Source organism: Phaenicophaeus curvirostris, chromosome 1 (assembly GCF_032191515.1).
Source record: "Phaenicophaeus curvirostris isolate KB17595 chromosome 1, BPBGC_Pcur_1.0, whole genome shotgun sequence".
Taxonomy (NCBI): Eukaryota; Metazoa; Chordata; class Aves; order Cuculiformes; family Cuculidae; genus Phaenicophaeus; species Phaenicophaeus curvirostris.
The window spans coordinates 139496749-139516235 of record NC_091392.1 but is presented as its reverse complement, the minus strand read 5'-3'; the positions used below and the strand labels follow the sequence as shown (position 1 = coordinate 139516235).

The window sequence follows — 19487 nt, the reverse complement described above, 5'->3', positions numbered from 1 at the left end:
CATACAGAAAATCATGGGTGGTGGGTGATTGCCATCACTGTTATCTTCCTGAGATGCTACAAGAGTGCAGCCACTCATGGTTTGCACATCTCAACAAAAATCCTGGGAAGCACCTAAAAATTTGGCTTCAACACATACAGCACAAAATTCATATCTAAATACACATGAGAAAATTTTGCATGCAGCATAATATTCTTTGGGATCAGTTACAAACTCTAAAGAGAAGTGATTTTTCTCTTCTCATTTGAGTTCATGCAGTCAGCCACACCCAAAATTTTAGCTGCTAAAATATTCATTTTGTGCTGTTCATTTTCTATTACAGAACTCAGTGTATGTATTTAGCAGTACCATAATGAAGCCAATGTAGTAATACCCAGCTCTTGAATTCTCAGCATCACTCAGTCACTGTTGTAGGCCACATGAAGTCCCTGAGAAAGAACAGAGAAGAGACAAGTCTGCCAGCTGGTCAGATCTCACCCCACATCCTCCAGAAGACAGCAAGTGCTCAGGTGAAGGCTCCCATCTCTATGCATAGCTGGCTGTAGTATGTAAGGTCTAGGGTAGGATAAAGCAGCAACACAGGATCCCAGCAGACTCTGAAAAGACACCTCTGAAAGTTTTGTCTTACCTAGAATCACTATCTGCAATCTTGCAATGAGTAGAAATGTGAGACTTGGTCTACATTTTCAAAAAATTCTCTATACCACATTATGAATAAAGTCTTAGACTACTCTTTGTAATGACACACATCTGAAGCATCATGAGATGTTCAGTACAAGGAGTTAGAAAAGGAAATTCTATCTTTTACTGGCATCGTTGTTTATAAATAGAAAACTTCTAAATACGTTAGGGAATAGAACAAGCACATTTTCCAGAATCATTCCCACCAAAAGAGAACTTCAGCTAGGAAAACTAAGTTCAGGGCATCAATATTGTGGAAAACCAAGGGGAAAACTGAGGGGAAAATCTTCACGTTGTTCCATACACAACAGGACAGGAAGTTAGAGTGAAGTATCCATTCTGTAAAAAGTACAAACAAGATTGAATATGGCTGGGCAAGATTTCTATATATGTCCTCAGTACAATAATCTGTGTGAGAATTCCCTTCTTAAAGACACAATTTTATATCCAGTAAGCTAGGAGTTACATGGACTTATTACCCATTAATGATATTAAGAATAGGGATGCAACATAGTTAAATCAGAAGAATCAGAACATTTATCAGGTGTTCTAATTATCAGTGGAATAATTTGTGAGATAATAGGCTGTCCAGACCAATGAAAGCAGATAGGCAGAAGTAATTGCTCCACACAAGGTTTCTCGATATTGCCTTCTAAATAAAACTGTTAGCAATCAGTAAAAAAAAAAAAGATATACATAAAAATGCAGCGCAAAACATTAAGACAGTCTATGAGATAAGACTGGGGTTTTTGTTTGGTTTTTGGTTTTGATTTTGTTTTTTTTTTTTCAGAAAAGCTGAAATCATTTGCAAAGCAATAGAAAAGTGTAATTATAGGGACAATATAAGATAAAGCCAACTCTTTTCCAAAAGCAAATCACTCTTGGTAACAATTGCAAATGTATTAAAAGGAAACCTATTTGGTGAGCATAAGGACAGAGTACAAAGGTATGATGATGCAACAGACTTGCTTTAGCTTCTTAGTTTATTTTCAAGCCATTCAACCTATCCTTTAGAGTCTGATATTGGAACAGGGATTTTTCACTTGTGTGACAGAATTGTAACACCCCTATAGGAGACGAATCTACTAGAATCTACTAGAAAGTGAGTACATGGAAAACCCACATCCCAAAACATCTTCAGGGGAAAACTTCTGTCTCTCGTTTCAGTCCAGTCCTGTTCATTCTTCTCTGTCTTCTTCCTCTGTCTTCTCATTTTCATCTTTCTGTTCTCTCTTCTGTTTTCTCCAAGCTGAAGTTACCATTTGTCTGAAAGTAGCAAAAAACCCAAGAAAAATGTTTATCTCCTACAATAGCTGATTATCAGAAAATACTTCTTTTCAGACTTGCATCTCTAATAGCAACACTTCTCTTTCCCTCCTTTCTATTCTAAAGACCCAAAAGATGTATTGATGCTACAAGTTCCTTTCTAAAGCTAAACTGCCATATAAAGAATTAGTAAATTGTTTCAATGCTCTAGCACTCCTCTCAAAAAATAACCAAAACCAGAATTAGTCTCAAGTAAAGGGTTAATTAAGTGTTCCTGTTGATGATAGTAACTGGATCTTCTAGTTAAAGTGATGTCACAATTGTATTGAAGCACATTTTTAGGTAGAAAACCTTGGTTCTCTTCAGTGCAAGGTGTATCCTTTAATTTCAGTGCATTATTATAGAATCATAGAATCATAGAATAACCAGGTTGGAAGAGACCCACCAGATCATTGAGTCCAACCATTCCTATCAAACACTAAACCATGCCCCTTAGCATCTCGTCCACCCGTCCACCCATGCCTTAAACACCTCCAGGGAAGGTGACTCAACCACCTCCCTGGGCAGCCTGTTCCAGTGCCCAATGACCCTTTCTGTGAAGAATTTTTTCCTAATGTCCAGCCTAAACCTCCCCTGGTGGAGCTTGAGGCCATTCCCTCTTGTCCTGTCCCCTGTCACTTGGGAGAAGAGGCCAGCACCCTCCTCTCTACAATCTCCTTTCAGGTAGTTATAGAGAGCAATAAGGTCTCCCCTCAGCCTCTTCTTCTCCAGGCTAAACAACCCCAGCTCTCTCAGCTGCTCCTCGTAAGACCTGTTCTCCAGCCCCCTCACCAGCTTTGTTGCTCTTCTCTGGACTCGCTCCAGAGCCTCAACATCCTTCTTGTGGTGAGGGGCCCAGAACTGAACACAGGATTCGAGGAGCGGTCTCACCAGTGCCGAGTACAGAGGGAGAATAACCTCCCTGGACCTGCTGGTCATGCCATTTCTGATACAAGCCAAGATGCCATTGGCCTTCTTGGCCACCTGGGCACACTGCTGGCTCATGTTCAGTCGTTGTCAACCAACACCCTCAGATCTTTCTCCTCCAGGCAGCTTTCTAGACAGACTTCTAGTCTGTAGCACTGCATAGGGTTGTTGTGCCCCAAGTGTGGGACCCGGCATTTGGCCTTGTTAAACCTCATCCCATTTGACTCTGCCCAGTGGTCCAGCCTGTTCAGATCCCTTTGCAGAGCCTCCCTACCCTCCAGCAGATCCACACTTCCACCCAGCTTAGTGTCGTCCGCAAACTTGCTAAGGGTGCACTCAAGTAGATCCATTATTCTGCAGTTTTGGTTATGTTGGTTTATTTTTTTTCATGAACTAATGTACTGTGAGTAACGTGTCAGTTACTGATGCATGTAAACAGGGCAAAGAATAACATTTGTAATTGCTGTATTTATCACTGAAGTGCAATCATCTACAACTGCTGAAATAAATCACTTCAATTTCCAAAGCTATCTTTAATGCATTCATTTTTTTTCAAATAATTAAGTGAGAAAAAAAAATGCTAGCCACCTTCATTTTTGGACAGCGAGAACTTCAGATACGTTCAGTAACTACTCTCCTGGCAGGTACTAAACTGAACCAATGTTTTTTCAGGTTTGCTGCTGTTTTCATTAACTCCTCATCACATGCTCTGAGCACACGTTTTTTTCCAAGGCTAGAAAGAAGAGATGTCCTTCCTTGTTACATTATTCCTTCTGCTAGAAGCTGGGTTTTCTGCCTGTGTTATGTTTGAATACAAAGTGTGGGGAACCAGAAGTAAAATAAACAGGTTACACAGAGGAGGGGGAATTATGTCTGAAGAAATGAAAGAGGTTGGGCTTTTTTTCCATGCCTCTTTGTCTTTCCATGTCTGGGATACATTTCTAAGGGAAGTTTTCTAGACAGAATCTAGTTCTTCAAGTGACTTGATTTTTGTCCTGCCATCTTCTTCCCATCTCTACTCACTTTGTATGATAGATCCATTATAACAGAAAAGAAGGTGAAACAAAGAATCAAGCATTGATTTAAGACACCCAGACCAATAATAGCATTAGGAAAATAAGGTTAGAGACAGTATACACTAACAAGTATGGATAAATTAATGGTTGTGTTATGGAAGCTGATGATTTTCTATCAGTGTTGACTCTTATAGCAGATGTGTTTCAGGGCCACTTGACACCAATTTTCATGGCTATCTTGTGATTGAATATGCCTCTCATCCAGCCTGGAGACAATTCTGCTCTTGACCATGTTTTTCAGCAGTTTGATGGAGGCTTCTGCATAAATCAGTCTCAGTATGCAATGTAGTAGTATGATGATAAGTATGAAGTTTAAATATTTTTAACCTATCAGTTATATGGTGATGCTATGAGAAGATATGGTAACATGAGTTCAATTATTCCAGTAACAAAGAAGAAATAAACCAAAATCCATAGAATCTCACAGGTTGTTATGGCAATTTGGCTTTCTGTTGTAATAGGTTCACCTCCAAAATGGCAAAAAGTGCATTTATCCATATTTGCATTATTGGAGTTAAGGTCAGTGTCACACTTTGAAAATGTACAACTTTAATTCTGTGAGTAAAACAACAGTGGTACATATAATTTGTGTTAACTGCAAAAGCCATGGCAAGAAGTCATGTTTGATGAAAGTAAACAGGAGGTGTTACATGGATACTTTCTATTGGGCTCTTAAAGAAAAAAAAATTGTTCTTGGCTTGTTTTGTCTTACAAAAAGCTGAAGAGTCAAGGTGCTTTCCAAAAGTCTTTGCATGGTAGTATATAAAACTAAAATCTGCAAAAAACGCAATTAATAACAGCACAGCTTTCAAAATAATGACCAGATCAAAAATTAGGAGAACTTAAAGGCAATCAAATAAATTCACAGGAGGTTAAACAAAGATATTGATACAGACTTTGGCTGAGAATCACCTGAGTTGCAGGTTGCCAGAACTTGAATGGCTGTAGCACAGAACACACACTTGGTTTTGTGGTTGTCTTCTTCCCATGTCATCCCCCTCGCCACCTTCCACCGTCTGCTGGGACACTTTCAGGACCTTCTGGAGCCTTGCCCTGCTGCAGTATGGTAGTTCTTACATAACCTAAAGCAACCTGACAGAGTAAATAAACTTGATGGCAATTTGTTCGGTATAGATGGCTTGAAGTCATCAGGTCAAGAACTTCAGGTAATTTACTGCCTTTTGTCATGCTGGGGAAGTGAGAGAAAACAGGCAATTCTATAGGTAATATACTCTTAGTTGTGTTGCAGGCTGAACAGCAGAAGTTGCAATTTCTTGTGAAAATACTGAAGTCTTCAGTTCTGATATTTTCTAAAATGAAGTATTTGTATGAGGTTTAACAAGGCTAAGTGTCTGGTATTGCTCTTGGGTTGCAACAACCTTATGCAACCTAACAGGCTTGGCGGAGAGTGTCTGAAAAGTTGCCCGATGGGAAAGAATCTGGAAGTGTTGGTGATAGCTGGTTGAATATGAGCCAGCAGTGTGTCCAGGTGGCCAAGAAGGCCACTAGTATCCTGTCTTGATTTAGAAATGTGTGGCCAGTACAAGCAGGGAAGTGATCATGCCCCTGTACTTGGCACTGGTGAGGCTACACCACAAATACTGTATTCAGTTTTGGACCCCTCACTACAAGAAAGACATTGAGGTGCTGGAGCATCTCCAGAGGTCAATGAAGCTGGTGAAGAGCCTGAAGCACAAGTCTTGTGAGGAGCAGCTGAGGGAATTGAGGTTGTTTAGCTTGTAGAAAAGGAGTCTGAGAGAAGACCTTATCACTCTTTACAATTATCTGGAAGGAGGTTGTGGTGAGGTGGGTGTTGGTCTCTTCTCCCAAGTAACAAGCAATAGGACAAGAAGAAACTACACAAGTTGTGCCAGGGGAAGTTTAGACTGGATATTAGAAAAAAATTCTTCACTGAAAGGGCTGTCAAGCACTGGAATAGGCTGCCCAGGGATGTGGTAGAGTCATCATACCTGGAGGTATTTGGAAGACATGTAGATGTGACACTTAGGGACGTGGTTTATTGCTGTTGGGTGTACGGTTGAGCGTTATCATCTAAAAGTCTTTTCCAACCTAAATGATTCTATGATTCTATGATTAAATGCAGGACTTGCCATTACAGAGAAGTGACAAAAAATTTAATCAGACTTCTCAGTCCAATAGGAGCAAGGCTCAAGAAGATTTCAGAACATGTGGGGCTAAGGCTCAGAGGTCCTGCAATGCTTGGCATCATTCGCTGTACCTCTGTATCATCTACCATTATCTGTTAGCTAAAAAAATTAACCTTTAGATCAATCTCACAGACTGGCACAGCAGAATCAGCAGTGTATTCTACTTGACAGTAAGAGCTCTTGTGGAAAACGGCAAGCCTTCTGTTTGTTACTCAGTAGGGTCCTTCATGGGCTATTTCTTTATTTACATTGATGGGAAATATATGAACATGACATTTTGAATGAACACATAGTCATTTTCTACAGATTAGAACTGAGAGACTGGTGGGTACTTTTCATGCTGTGTGAGTGAGAGGGATAAATGACACCATGCACACCTTGCAGTGGTGCCCCAGCAGGATGGAACCTTAAACAAGATGAAGAAGACACTTATAGGAGGAAAAGATCAAGAAAGCAGCACCATAACCAGAGAAATTGTTTTGTAATGCAAATATCAAGATTTATCAGTATCCAATGGGAAAAAAAATTACAGCTGAGACAGTTATATTAACTGGTATTGTTGTTGTTAGGCTTTTAATTTGTTTTGTAATCTACATCTACTATATTAATTATTAGATGAATAGGCATTTATTGTATTATGCATTAGAGAACAATCTAGTTTTAACTAGCATGGGTGTGCTGTTGTTTTCTAGATGGTCTGTTATTATGGTTTGGGCTGGTTGAAGAATTATTTTTGGACTTCTATTGGAAAATGCCATTCTCTAACAAAACCAGGATTAAATATTGACATGGGGATTAATTATGACTTCTGAGTGCTAAATTGATAAAGTAAGACTTTCAGAAGTCATTTCGGCTGCAGAGATCAGATGGTGCTTCGTTAAATACCACAGCCTTTAGAAGTAATATGATGGCATAATCACTTTAAAAATATGATGCTGATTAAAAATTTGCTTTTTTGCATTGTATTGAACTCATTTCAGAGGTACAGTAGCACAGAGAACATTAAAACGGTTGTTACTTTTGAAACAATGTGTTCTTTTCATTCGCTTACATCTTATGCTTACACCCTCCTTTTTAAAAATTCTATTGGTTTGCACAACTTATTCAGAGCATATATAAAGCTGTATACTACTGTGTGTGGACCTCAATTTAGTTCAACCAGCTGCATCTCCGAATAGACATGCTTCTGACAGAATTTGTCAGAATTTTTCTCCACTGAAAAGAATAATCATTGTGAAAAATCATAATTTTGTCAATATTACCATTATTTTTGTGTGCTATACAATTCTCTAGCTGAATTATGCCACCAAACTCACCAGGAAAGCATCAGATCAGAAATTTAGGTATTCCCAAGTAGCTCAGTACAGACACTGTTTTGCAGTACCTTTTTTATGAAATGCAACATATATATATATTTATTTTTTAAAAATTTCTAGATGGATACCCTAAAGAGGAAATGATTTACAGATGGAGAAAAAACTCAGTGGAGGCTGCTGACCAGAAATCTTGGAGACTCTATCAGTTTGACTTTATGGGTCTGAGAAATACATCAGAAGTTGTGAAAACCTCGGCAGGTGAGAATGATACAAAAGGCAGTGCTTGTTATTTATTTGTTCCAAGTTTGCTTTCATGCAAGTGCAATTTGTTTTGATGTGTACCAATGTTCAGATTAAAATCTCTAAAGCGTAGACTTCAAAACTGTTGACTTTATCTAGATTTTGGTAACTACATTTTCTTTTTCTCTACTCTTTTGGTAATTTCACAAACCAAGGAATAAATGCTAACCTAACTTTGATATTTGTTAAATACTTGAAGTTACTATGTGATTCTCGTTTCTCAACTAAGTTTATTAAGCCATTCCTGTATTGAAATATATGTTTTCACCATAAATTAGAGGTGAAGATTTTGAGCACAGTGGTCAGGTTAGTGAAATTAGACACTTTCCATAGCAATTAATCATTCAGCCACAAGTTCAATTTTTTTTTTAATATTTCAAAGTCAGTCTATTATTTTTCTTATAAATGCCTTTGCTAGTGACCTTACCAACTGATTGCAATTAAAATCTGATTATGCTTAGTTTATTTCTTCAGAAATCTCTGAAGTGCTTCAATGAGGTGTCCCGGGAGCTTACTCTTCTCCAGGCAGAATGTCCAACTGTCTCAGCCTGTCCTCAGGAGAAGTGTTCCATCTTTCTGATCATTTTTGTGGCCCCAATCTGGACCAGCTCCAACAGGTCCATGTCTCTCTTGTACTGAGGACTCCAGAGCTGGATGCAGTACTCCAGATGAGGTGTCACCAGAGTGGGGAAGAGGAGTAGAATCACCTCCCTCGACCTGCTGACCACACTTCTTCTGATGCAGCCCAGGATATGGTTGGCTTTCTGGGCTGCAAGTGCACATTGCTGGTTCACGTTCAGCTTTTCATCCACCAGTAACCCCTAGTTCTTCTTGGCAAGGCTGCTCCAATCCCTTCATCCTCCCAGTCTATATTGATACTGGGAATTGCCTTGACCCAGGTGAAAGGACTTCCTCTTGGCCTTGTTGAACCTTGTGAAGTTCACATAGGCCCACTTCTTGAGCTTCTCCAGGTCCCTCTGGATGACATCCCTTTCCTCAGGCATGTCAACTGTACTGCTCAGCTTGGCATCATCTGCAAACTTGATTAAGGTGCAGTCAGTCCCACTGGCTACATTATTGATGAAGATTTTAAATAGTACTGGTCCCAATACAGGCTCGTAAGGGATACTATTTGTCATCAATCCCCATCTAGACATTGAACCATTGACCACTACCCTCTGTATACCACCACCCAACCAATTCCTTATCCGCTAAATCCACCTATCAAATCCATATCTTTCCAATTTAGAGAGAAGGATGTTGCAGAAGAGCATGTCAAAGGACTTACAGAAATCCAGACAAACAGCATCTGTAGCTTTTCCCTTGTCCACTGATGTAGTCATTCCATCATAGAATGCACTTAGTTTGGTCAGGCAAGACTTGTCATTGATTAAACTATGTTGGCTGTCTTGAATCACCTTCCTGTCCTCCATATACCTTAACAAAGCTTCTAGGAGGATCTATTCCATGATCTTTCCAGGAACAGTGGTGAGGTTGACAGGTCAGTTGTTCTGAGAGTCCTCCTTTCAACCCCTTTTAAAAATGAGTGTGATCTTTTCCAGTCAACAGGGACTTCCCCTGACTGCCACGACTTTTCAAATATCATGGAGAGTGGCTTGCCAACTACATCAATCAATTCCCTCAGGTCTCTGTGTTGCATCTTGTCAGATTCCATAGACTGATGTATGTCCATGTTCCTCAGGTGGTCATAAACATAATCTTCTCTTACAGTAGGAGGGACTTTATTCCCCCAGTCTCCGTCTTGTGGTCCATTGACAGGAGAAGTGTGGTGAGAAGTTTTCAGTGAAGACTGAGGCAAAAAAGTTGTAGAGCATCTCAGCCTTCTCCTCATTTATTGCTACCAGTTTGCCAGTCAGTTTGCCTCCCATCAGGGCAGATACCTTTTCTTTTACATTATTTTTCTGGCTGATATACCTGCACAAGATCTTTTTATTTTTCTTTGCATTCCTTGTAAAGTCCAGCTCCAGCTGTGCCTTGGCCTTCCTTACCCCATCCATACACAACTGGGCAACGTCCCTGTGTTCTTTCCAAGATATCTGTCTGTGCTTCCACTGTCTGTGCATTTCCTCTTGTCCTTTAGGTTAGGCAGCAGGGTAAGTTCTTGCTTCCATTTCCTGATTTCTTATACCTGGGGATGGAGAGTTCTTGCACTCTGTGGAAATTGTTGTTAAAGATCTACCAGCCCTGTTGTGCAACGTTGTCCCTCAAGGCAGTTTTCCAGGTGCTTCTGTTTACTAATTCCTTGAACAGCTGAATATTGCTTTCCTAAAATTCAGGGTCCTGACTTTACCTTTTGCCTGATCCATGTCCTTCAGAACTGTGAACTCTACTGGAGTTTATTCAAACAATAAAAAAGACCCCCAAACCTAAAACAACCCTAGCAGGACATTGAGGAAACTAATGTGGAAGAGACAATGTAAAATGTATGGGTCATATTGTCAGCTTCATTTTTGGGTAGAAAAAATGAATTATACATCTGGCTCATACAATTTGGCTGGCAGATGACTGAGAAGGGACTCTTATTCAACACAAATGCAAAAGATGTGAAAAACAAACCCCTGAGATTTCACATGGACCTGAATTTGCATAGAGTAGACTCTCTAGTTGTATTTACAATATAGTTTAGGGTACTTCCAAGGCCTGTACTGAACATCAACAATATTTACTGTCAGGAACAAACCCAGGTTCAAAACTTGGGAAAACTAACTAGTAGATTGGAAAACTTTGAGTGTGCCCTATGCTATAGAGCAAGAATTACCAAAATAGAGGCAGGAGGATGGAATACAACCCACTTGAGACTGTGCAGTATGTCTCAGAGACAAAATATGAGGTAATTCTGTGGCTACCTGCTGTTAGCTTAGAAGTATATGTGAATAAGTAGGACAGGGAAGCAGCTGTGCTGTGGTACCTGCCTATTTACTGAAGAAAAGTAGCCCTATCCATAAAGTTTGAGATTTAGGGAACCCCCAAAGCAGCTGTTTCCAACCACATGGGCAACCTCTGATGAAAGGAGACAGCAGCTGCTGCCTACATATACATGAACAATTTTGCAGCCATGACACGGGTGCTACAAGTGGTCAAAAAAGAGGTGCCATGTTCTGTCATGGAAGATTTCTGACATATTTGCACTAAATCTACCCAGCTTTAGTGCCAGGGCTGCCCTTAGGATGCAATGAGCATAGGATTCCCTTCAGTTTCAGGATGCTTACCAGAGAGACCAGTTCCCACCCTTTAACCCATGAAGACCTTACTAGATGCCTTCTCTTTTCAAACTCAGGACAGGAAAGAGGAACAGAATCGTTCAGAGTGCTGCACAGGGAATCATTGAGATCAATGAGATGGAGTTAGGAAAAAAAGAAGCAGGCAGGTTACGAATGGCAGCTTGCTGACAAAGAGAGGTAGTAAACTTTGTCTCCTCCTCCCAAAGGGAAATTGTGAGAACTACGGGGCATTTGAAAGCAGGCTGGGCCTGCAGTCCTCCACTAGTAAGAGATGGATTTAAAATCCTAACACCTCTTTTTGCTTCTGATTTACACCTTTCAACTGGTTTGTGACACTACTACATCTCACTAAACTGTGTGTTCATCTATAACGTGAAAGCTGCCACAGTGTTACCTACCTGTGCTCAGTTCAGGGATGCCTTTTTTAGCTCCTTTTAAGTGTTCCTGCTATAATGAAGAGAGGTCACAATGACCATGTGGCAACACACTGCTATTCTTCTGGCATTTGCTTAAGCAAATAACTTTCACCTAAGTCTAGGGCAATTTTAGAGGTACACAAGCAGGAACCCAGCTGTCACAAAGAATGTATTTCTGAAACCTAGATAAGATGACAAATGTTGTCACCTCTTGCCTTGAACCAGCAGTAGATTAAAGCTACTAAAGGTAGTGTGCCATCTCCTTGCAAGAAGATTATCTTTTTTACAATAATCTGGCAACCAGGGAAAGATTTCTTTGCCATCTGTAAGTTGAGGATTTTTTGGAATTTCATGCTAAGACACAAACTCAATCAGATAAATACCTACTGCATATAGTGATTAAATGGAATATACAGCAGAAACCACTCTGCCAGTGCTATGGTCATGAACATTTACAGAATCACAGAATAACCAGGTTGGAAGAGACCCACCGGATCATTGAGTCCAACCGTTCCTATCAAACACTAAACCATATCCCTCAGCACCTCATCCACCCGTGCCTTAAACACCTCCAGGGAAGGGGAATCAACCACCTCCCTGGGCAGCCTGTTCCAGTGCCCAATGACCCTTTCTGTAAAGAATTTGTTCCTAACGTCCAGCCTAAACCTCCCCTGGCGGAGCTTGAGGCCATTCCCTCTTGTCCTGTCCCCTGTCACTTGGAAGAAGAGGCCAGCACCCTCCTCTCTACAACGTCCTTTCAGGTAGTTGTAGAGGGCAATGAGGTCACCACTCAGCCTCCTCTTCTCCAGGCTAAACAACCCCAGCTCTCTCAGCTGCTCCTCATAAGGCCTGTTCTCCAGCCCCCTCACCAGCTTTGTTGCTCTTCTCTGGACTCGTTCCAGAGCCTCAACATCCTTCTTGTGGTGAGGGGCCCAGAACTGAACACAGGATTCGAGGAGCGGTCTCACCAGTGCCAAGTACAAAGGGAGGATAACCTCCCTGGACCTGCTGGTCACGCCGTTTCTGATACAAGCCAAGATGCCATTGGCCTTCTTGGCCACCTGGGCACACTGCTGGCTCATATTCAGTCGATTGTCAACCAACACCCCCAGGTCCCTCTCCTCCAGGCAGCTTTCTAGCCAGACTTCTCCTAGTCTGTAGCACTGCACAGGGTTCTTGTGCCCCAAGTGCAGGACCCAGCATTTGGCCTTGTTAAACCTCATGCCATTGGACTCTGCCCAGCGGTCCAGCCTGTTCAGATCCCTTTGCAGAGCCTCCCTACCCTCCAGCAGATCGACACTTCCACCCAGCTTAGTGTCGTCCGCAAACTTGCTAAGGGTGCACTCGATGCCTTCATCCAGGTCATTGATGAAGACATTGAACAGGGCTGGACCCAGCACTGAGCCCTGGGGAACCCCACTTGTCACTGGCCTCCAGCTGGATTTCACACCATTTCCCACCACTCTCTGGGCCCGGCCATCCAACCAGTTTTCCACCCAGGAGAATGTGCGCCTGTCCAGGCCAGAGGCTGACAGTTTCCCAAGCAGAATGCTGTGAGAAACTGTCAAAGGCTTTGCTGAAGTCCAGGAAGACCACATCCACAGCCTTTCCCTCATGCAACAGCCGAGTCACTTTGTCATAGAAGGCGATCAGGTTAGTCTGGCAAGACCTGCCTTTTGTGAACCCATGTTTACTGGGCCTGATCACCCAGTTCTCTTGCATGTGCTTCATGATAGCACTCAAGATCACCTGCTCCATGACTTTCCCTGGCACTGAGGTCAGACTGACAGGCCTGTAGTTCCCTGGGTCCTCCCTGCGGCCCTTCTTGTAGATGGGCACAACATCAGACACCCTAACTAAGCTCTCACTCTCAGTGGATATAAAACTAATTCACACGTACTGAAGAATACCCCTGTTGCTGTCTGGCAAGATACTCAGTTGCTATTACAAGACCGCTTCTCTTGTTGCAGTGTCCAGTAAGGCTGACAAAGGTAATTAAAGTAGAGGCAATACTAAGCCACCTGGCATTGAATTATGAATAAAGGAGGAACTACTTGTAAGGAGAAAATTCTCAAATTTTAAAACTTCAAATTAACTAACAGGAGTGGTCAGGCAAACAGGACAGAGAAAGAGGGAGAACATGATCCTTAAAAGCAGTCAGTACGTTTGCAGTAAACTTCAGGTTTCTGAGTCTCAGCCTTTCCAAGTACATGTGGGGGATGGGGGAAAAAAAGCAAACAAAATAAACAAAAAAATAAAAAAGGGGAAAACCCAAAAGAAAATTGTGAAGGAATCTGTAAGCAAAGCTCATGGAGTGAGCTGTAATGTTGCTTGCACTTTTCTGCTGACATCTGCCCCAGGGAAAGTCTAGTCATTCTTTTTAAACCACTCAATTTTTTACACTGCTAGATAAAAATAAAGGCCTTGTAGCTATGGAATTTCATTTTCATTTACTTGAAAACTTCTTTGCATCATACAAGTCCCATTTGTGTTCTTCCTCAGATGCCTTTAGCCTGAGAGATTTTTGCAACCCAAAGGAGCCTTTGCATAAATAAGTTCAAGACAAGTTATCAGAAATGGAAAACACCATAAAAGTGCCCTATCTAAAAGCTTTAATAACTGATCATTACAAATGAAATATACAGATCCAGATAGAAGGTACCATTTTATACATTCTGAATAATCACAGAACTTCAATACCTAAACCTGATAAACAACCATAACTGCTGCCACGGAAAGGTACACCTTTGCATATAGACAATAACTTCTGTGTGCCCTGCATCTGTGCATAGAAAAAGTCCAACTGAAATTCTCCAAAGAGGTAGAACAGAAAATGTTTTGGTAGGAGAATTCTCCGTTGCTCTCCTCTCCAGCTCTTCATTTCCCATATACCTTCCCTGGCTTTTTGACATTTCCAGATACAATCCATTTCCATGAGTTATTGTTCTTCCCTTGTAATAGGTAGATGTCATAATCCTCATGGGTTCTTGAAATCTGTGCTCTGAATTGTAGACCTTGCAAACCTACAAACTGAGTTTTCATTTGTTCCTAAGGTTCATTAGGTCAGTTTTGGGCTCTCAAAAATCTGTTTCTGTCATTTAAAATGAAATCCTAGGAAGTCAGGATTTAAACTAAATTCTTGTGTTGGTAAAGTCCTGTGTTGAGTCTGGAAGACAAATATAAATTTATTTGTATAGGTGGTAGACAGAACCATACAGAGACAGCTTAAGCCTGAGGTGCCACCCTTCACCAGAATCTGCTGCCCTCATCATACCTTTCCGTGCTTTCTCACTTTGCTTGCACAAATACCCTTCTCAGAGTCCTTGTGCATCTTCTGCCTCTATGGGACCTCTCCCTTAGCAGCTCCAGCACTGCCAAACTAGCAGGTACCTAGAACGCACCCTTCAAAGTCCTTCTTGCCCAGCTCTCCAGCTCCGGTGCTGAAGATACCTGTGCTTCCTGTCTTCACACAGGGAGATATTCACACTTTATTGCATTTGTAATCTAGTTTTCACTCAGCTTTTCTTTCTTATCTGGAGCTTTCTTCACAACTTTTTCCTTAATTAAATCCATCAGATCCAGTGCAATAACATAAAGACCCATTTAGGATGTGAAATAGGTTGAAAATGTTGCTTAGTACTTGAAAATAATGCCTAGTTCTGACCCACAGAACCAACCCATGGCATATATAACAAATTCATTCTCTTACTTTTTCCCTGTTCGTGTTTAACATTTCATTGTGAAATATGACACAAATAACACCTCTAAATCCAGCAAGTTTACACAGCCTGGATTTGAATTTGCTCTCCCTCTTTGACTGCTCTCAGAGGCACAGAATACTACTGAAAGTCCTTGCCACTGCAATCATCTCTGGAATTAGGGAATATCATAGGACTTCTTTTCTGACAGTAAGCACCACTTTATGAGAAAATAGAAAACTCCTTGATTAGAAGAATATTTAGCAATAATCTTCTTGTTGTCTGAGTTTTTATTTCTGATAAAGTATTTGAAATAAATACCAGTTTACAGAGATAATCGACAATAGATGGACTTTTCAAAGATATTTGCATTGTCAAACAAGAATTGATCAGAATGAGTATTTTGAGTAAGCCATAGTTTTTCTGAAAGAAATTTCATTTTTTTTAGCCAAGCTTCATCTTGAACTGATATTGCAAACTTTATATAATAGATACTGATAATTTTGTCATAAGCCATTCAAGTTAGAAGTGTAACAATTAAATTGACAATTACTAATAGTATTTCAATTGCATTAAAGTGTTTTCCTATCTTCATTATAAGTCTAAGTGACATTTGTGGGAATCAAAACTTTTACGCTGCCTGGCAAATCCAGCACTTACCTGTCTTGTTACAAAAATGTCTCACAAAGCTCATGGTAAGATAGCTTCTGAAGAGTGACTTATAACTTGATCAATAGCCTACTGCAGTTAATGCATCTTTTCCCTGGTGCTGGCGTAGGATCAGATCCTGAAGGATAGAAGTCTGAAATTGGCTATTTAATGTGAGTAACTGTTCAGTCACTAGAAACTTAGAGAAAGTTCAGATTAATGATATACATGCTTTAGAAACCCCAACAACCAGAGCTGGAGAGGTGCAGAGAATATTGTTCCTCTCACTATTTTTTATGTTCAGCACAACTGCCTATCTAAGTGATTTCATTCTTATGCTTTGCATTGCAGAGACAAATGCTTAGTGGCCTTTCTATGGGTCTTTTCTGCTGCAAATGTAGAGAGAGATTAAAAATAAAGTAACTTTATTTTATGGTAAAAGCAAAAGTAAAATAAAATAGACAGTGGAAGACTTGGAGACAGACCACAACCTGAATTTTTTTCTTATGGGAAAATTTCGGTAGGAGGTGATTTTTCCCTAAAAAAATATCCAGTTGTCCTCAATAAAGGACCTCAAGTTATCCTTTTTAATGATTTTCATATTGTATAGAATAAAACACACAGGGTTTTTTTCCCATTAGGTTTTTCTTCAGCTGAGGTTTTTATCTGAGAGTTCCATATTTTGGAAGTTTTGTATGTGTTTAAGAGGTTCTTGAATTCTTGTCCTCATTCATTCATACATTGTCATGTTGCATTTCCTGCTTCTCTTTGTACATGGAGCCCTGATCTCCTGCTCCCTTCTGTTGGAGCTATGTCTCTTTCTATTCCAGGACAACAGGAGGACAACAGGGTTGACTTCAGTTTCCAGAGCCTGAGTTGTTGACCTGAGCACTCCTCTGAGCTTGAGAGAGCGATTGAATATTTAATAGCAATACCAGAAGTGAGGTGAACCCATTTCAGAATTTAGCATGAAGTCTAGCCAAATCACAACCTTGAAAGGTAGAGACTTGAGTCTCCCATATCCTGGCTAAGCATTTTAACCAATGTAAAAAACAGAATACTCCTATTGCTTCCATGTTTTGCCGGGAAAAAGATGACTTGTGTTCCTTATTTGAAAAGAAATTTCAGAGTTTTTAATTCTTCAAAGCAACAGAGGCCTTCCTAGAAACACCTTTTCCTCATGTGTGCTTTCTTCCTGCTTAGCTCAGCAGACACCATGGCAAACTGCTGGCTTTCATGGGTTCATTCTGAGGTGCCCATCTCCCCAGCTTGCCAGAGAGATCTGTGGCAAAACTGGGTCCGTGAGGATGATTGTGTGGCCAAGCACTGTCAAGTGAGAACTTGCACTCAATACCGAGGCCCTTAGAGGTACAACCCTCGGTCTGGGGCTGCATTTACAAGGGCAGTAACATGCTGTCTGTAGTGGCAAAAGCAGCGGGGAGAGAGGGAAGTATTTCCATGGAAGAGACATGATGACTACAATTAGAATGGCTTTACAAGTGTCCTTAACACAAAAAATACAAAGCGTAATTGGATCAAGAAGTTGAATTTACTTCTAAAAAGCTACACAATATAGATAGAATATTTTTACTCAAATTATGAAACATATTTTGAGATTTTTCTGGCCTATAATGAAGACTGATGATACTATTTCTGCTATTAATACCACCTTAATGGGGGATGAAAAGACATATTACAGAAGAACTGCGAGTCTCTTTGCATTTATACATCTGGGAACAACTTTCTAGACTCTCACTATTCCTGCATCTCTTGCTTTTACTCCTACTTCTGCATCATTACACCACAATTTTGGTGTTTTATGGTTGACTTAATCAAATATTTTATATTAATGCAAATTTGAAGGTTTGGCCTTTGCCCAGGGCTGTTACAATGTTATCTAAAAGTTTTTCACAAGCAGCAATTATACTTAATTTAAAACTCACAGTATTGCAAAGAATATTTTATATTTTATTCGCTACTGAATCTACTATCTTAATGAGAATTTTAAGGTACAGGATAGAATCACTATACCTGTCACAGAAAGGTGATGTGTCTTTATAAGGTTTTAATCTGCCATACCCTAGAAAAAGTGCAGCACAGACTAGTCATATGCTAGCAAGGTCTCTTTATATTTAGCCTTTACTCTTTCACATCAGGATCAAGTCTCCAGATTGCTTCCATGAGGTCATGCAGGCTCTTTGCCCCTAGGACCCTTTTCTGCTGCTAGTATTCAAAACATTCAGGTTGTTATAATAATAATGACTCCACTCCAATCAACACCTTCTCCTTCCCAGTTAGACTGGCAAGAATCAATACCTCTTATGCGATTAGTTGACTGGTGCTGGATTTACCCACCACCCACTGAGGCCAATAAGGGTCTTACCAATATCCGCTAGAGAGCCTGGCAACTATAAGCTGTGCTATCAGATAGACGGCTAAGGATATGATACAGTACAAGGATAAGCATTTAGTAAGTTTCCAAACTTCCCAGCAAATACAATCAAAGTAATGATATAGGATAGCACTCCGGAAACATAAGGAAGCCTGCCATACCAGGGATACCACAGCATTGCACAGAGAACCAGAGGTGAACTCTTGGCACTTGAGGGTGGCAGTTTGGCATTGACAAAAATCTAGGCTGGCAGCAGTCATGATGCATTGCAGTGTTTACAAAATGAATTTGGCAGAAGACCCCTAATAGACTATCATCTATTGCATCAGAGAAAGTTAATCATAGTCAATTTGAGCCAAACTGAAGGTGAGCACCAGAGTTTCATTGTTTTGCAGAAGTGAAATATTTAATCCCAAGAGTACCAGAGGCGGCATTAGCCCAAGGATCTCAAAACACTCAGGTGGCTTGTGCTGAGTTCTAATGATGTCCTTGTGTTTCTGAATAGATGAACTCTCTTGAATGCATCACCACCTTGAATAAGCCTTGCAAATGAGTCTGTATAGTCATTTATTCCTTGTTGTATCAAACAGTGATAGAACCATAACAGTAGACAATATCCTTATATAGAATAGTTCAACATGATACTGGGGCATTTTCTGGCAGCCTCTCTTTCAAAACCTTTTGCTCTCTCTCAGAATTTAACATCTTGTATTTATCTTCAGTAAAGAGGAAAATTAAAATTGTCATTCTGACATGACCTTAAAGACTGTCTTTTGGAGGACTACGTTTAGCTATTTTGAAGATCTATGTTTCTCCCCAGTGCAAGGATTTTACAATACCAACTACTTTACATTTCTTTAACAGAAACATTCTACAGCTACTCATGACTTAGTTGTTTTAAGTGTCTTCAACTGCAGTAAGTTCACCTGAGCTTGTACTAATTGTTCAAATGTGTCTTGGACCTGATGACACACACCCCTCCAGCACCCTCCCTTCCACCCCCAAACAAAGTAATGCATGGTGTTGTACATAAGAACATCTTATTTTTAGATAAGTATAAAATACAGATTTTTATGTGAGAAACACAGAACCAGTACCCACATTCTAATTCAAGTCAATATCAAAGTTAATTGCAGACCTCCTACAAGTAAGATCAGTTAGAGTAAACAAAACATCTGAAGAGTTTTCTGCTCTTCATCTCCACAGCTTCAGGCATATCTTTTGCAGACAATAAAGAGAGTGCCAAATTATTCTTTCTGTACTATTGGTTCAAACCAGTATATAATGAAATATGAGAATTATAGAAGAATTATAAAGT

At 40.3% G+C, this 19487-nt stretch overlaps 1 protein-coding gene across 4 annotated transcripts in view; it reads left to right on the top strand.

The window, feature by feature from the left end:
• Positions 1-19487, top strand: part of GABRG3 (gamma-aminobutyric acid type A receptor subunit gamma3) — a 307044-nt gene that overhangs the window by 249504 nt on the left and 38053 nt on the right. For all 4 annotated transcript variants that reach the window (XM_069876156.1, XM_069876147.1, XM_069876136.1 and 1 more), the window contains one exon: positions 7594-7731. In XM_069876156.1, the coding sequence (XP_069732257.1) occupies positions 7594-7731 (138 nt within the window). The remainder of the gene's footprint in view (positions 1-7593; positions 7732-19487) is intronic.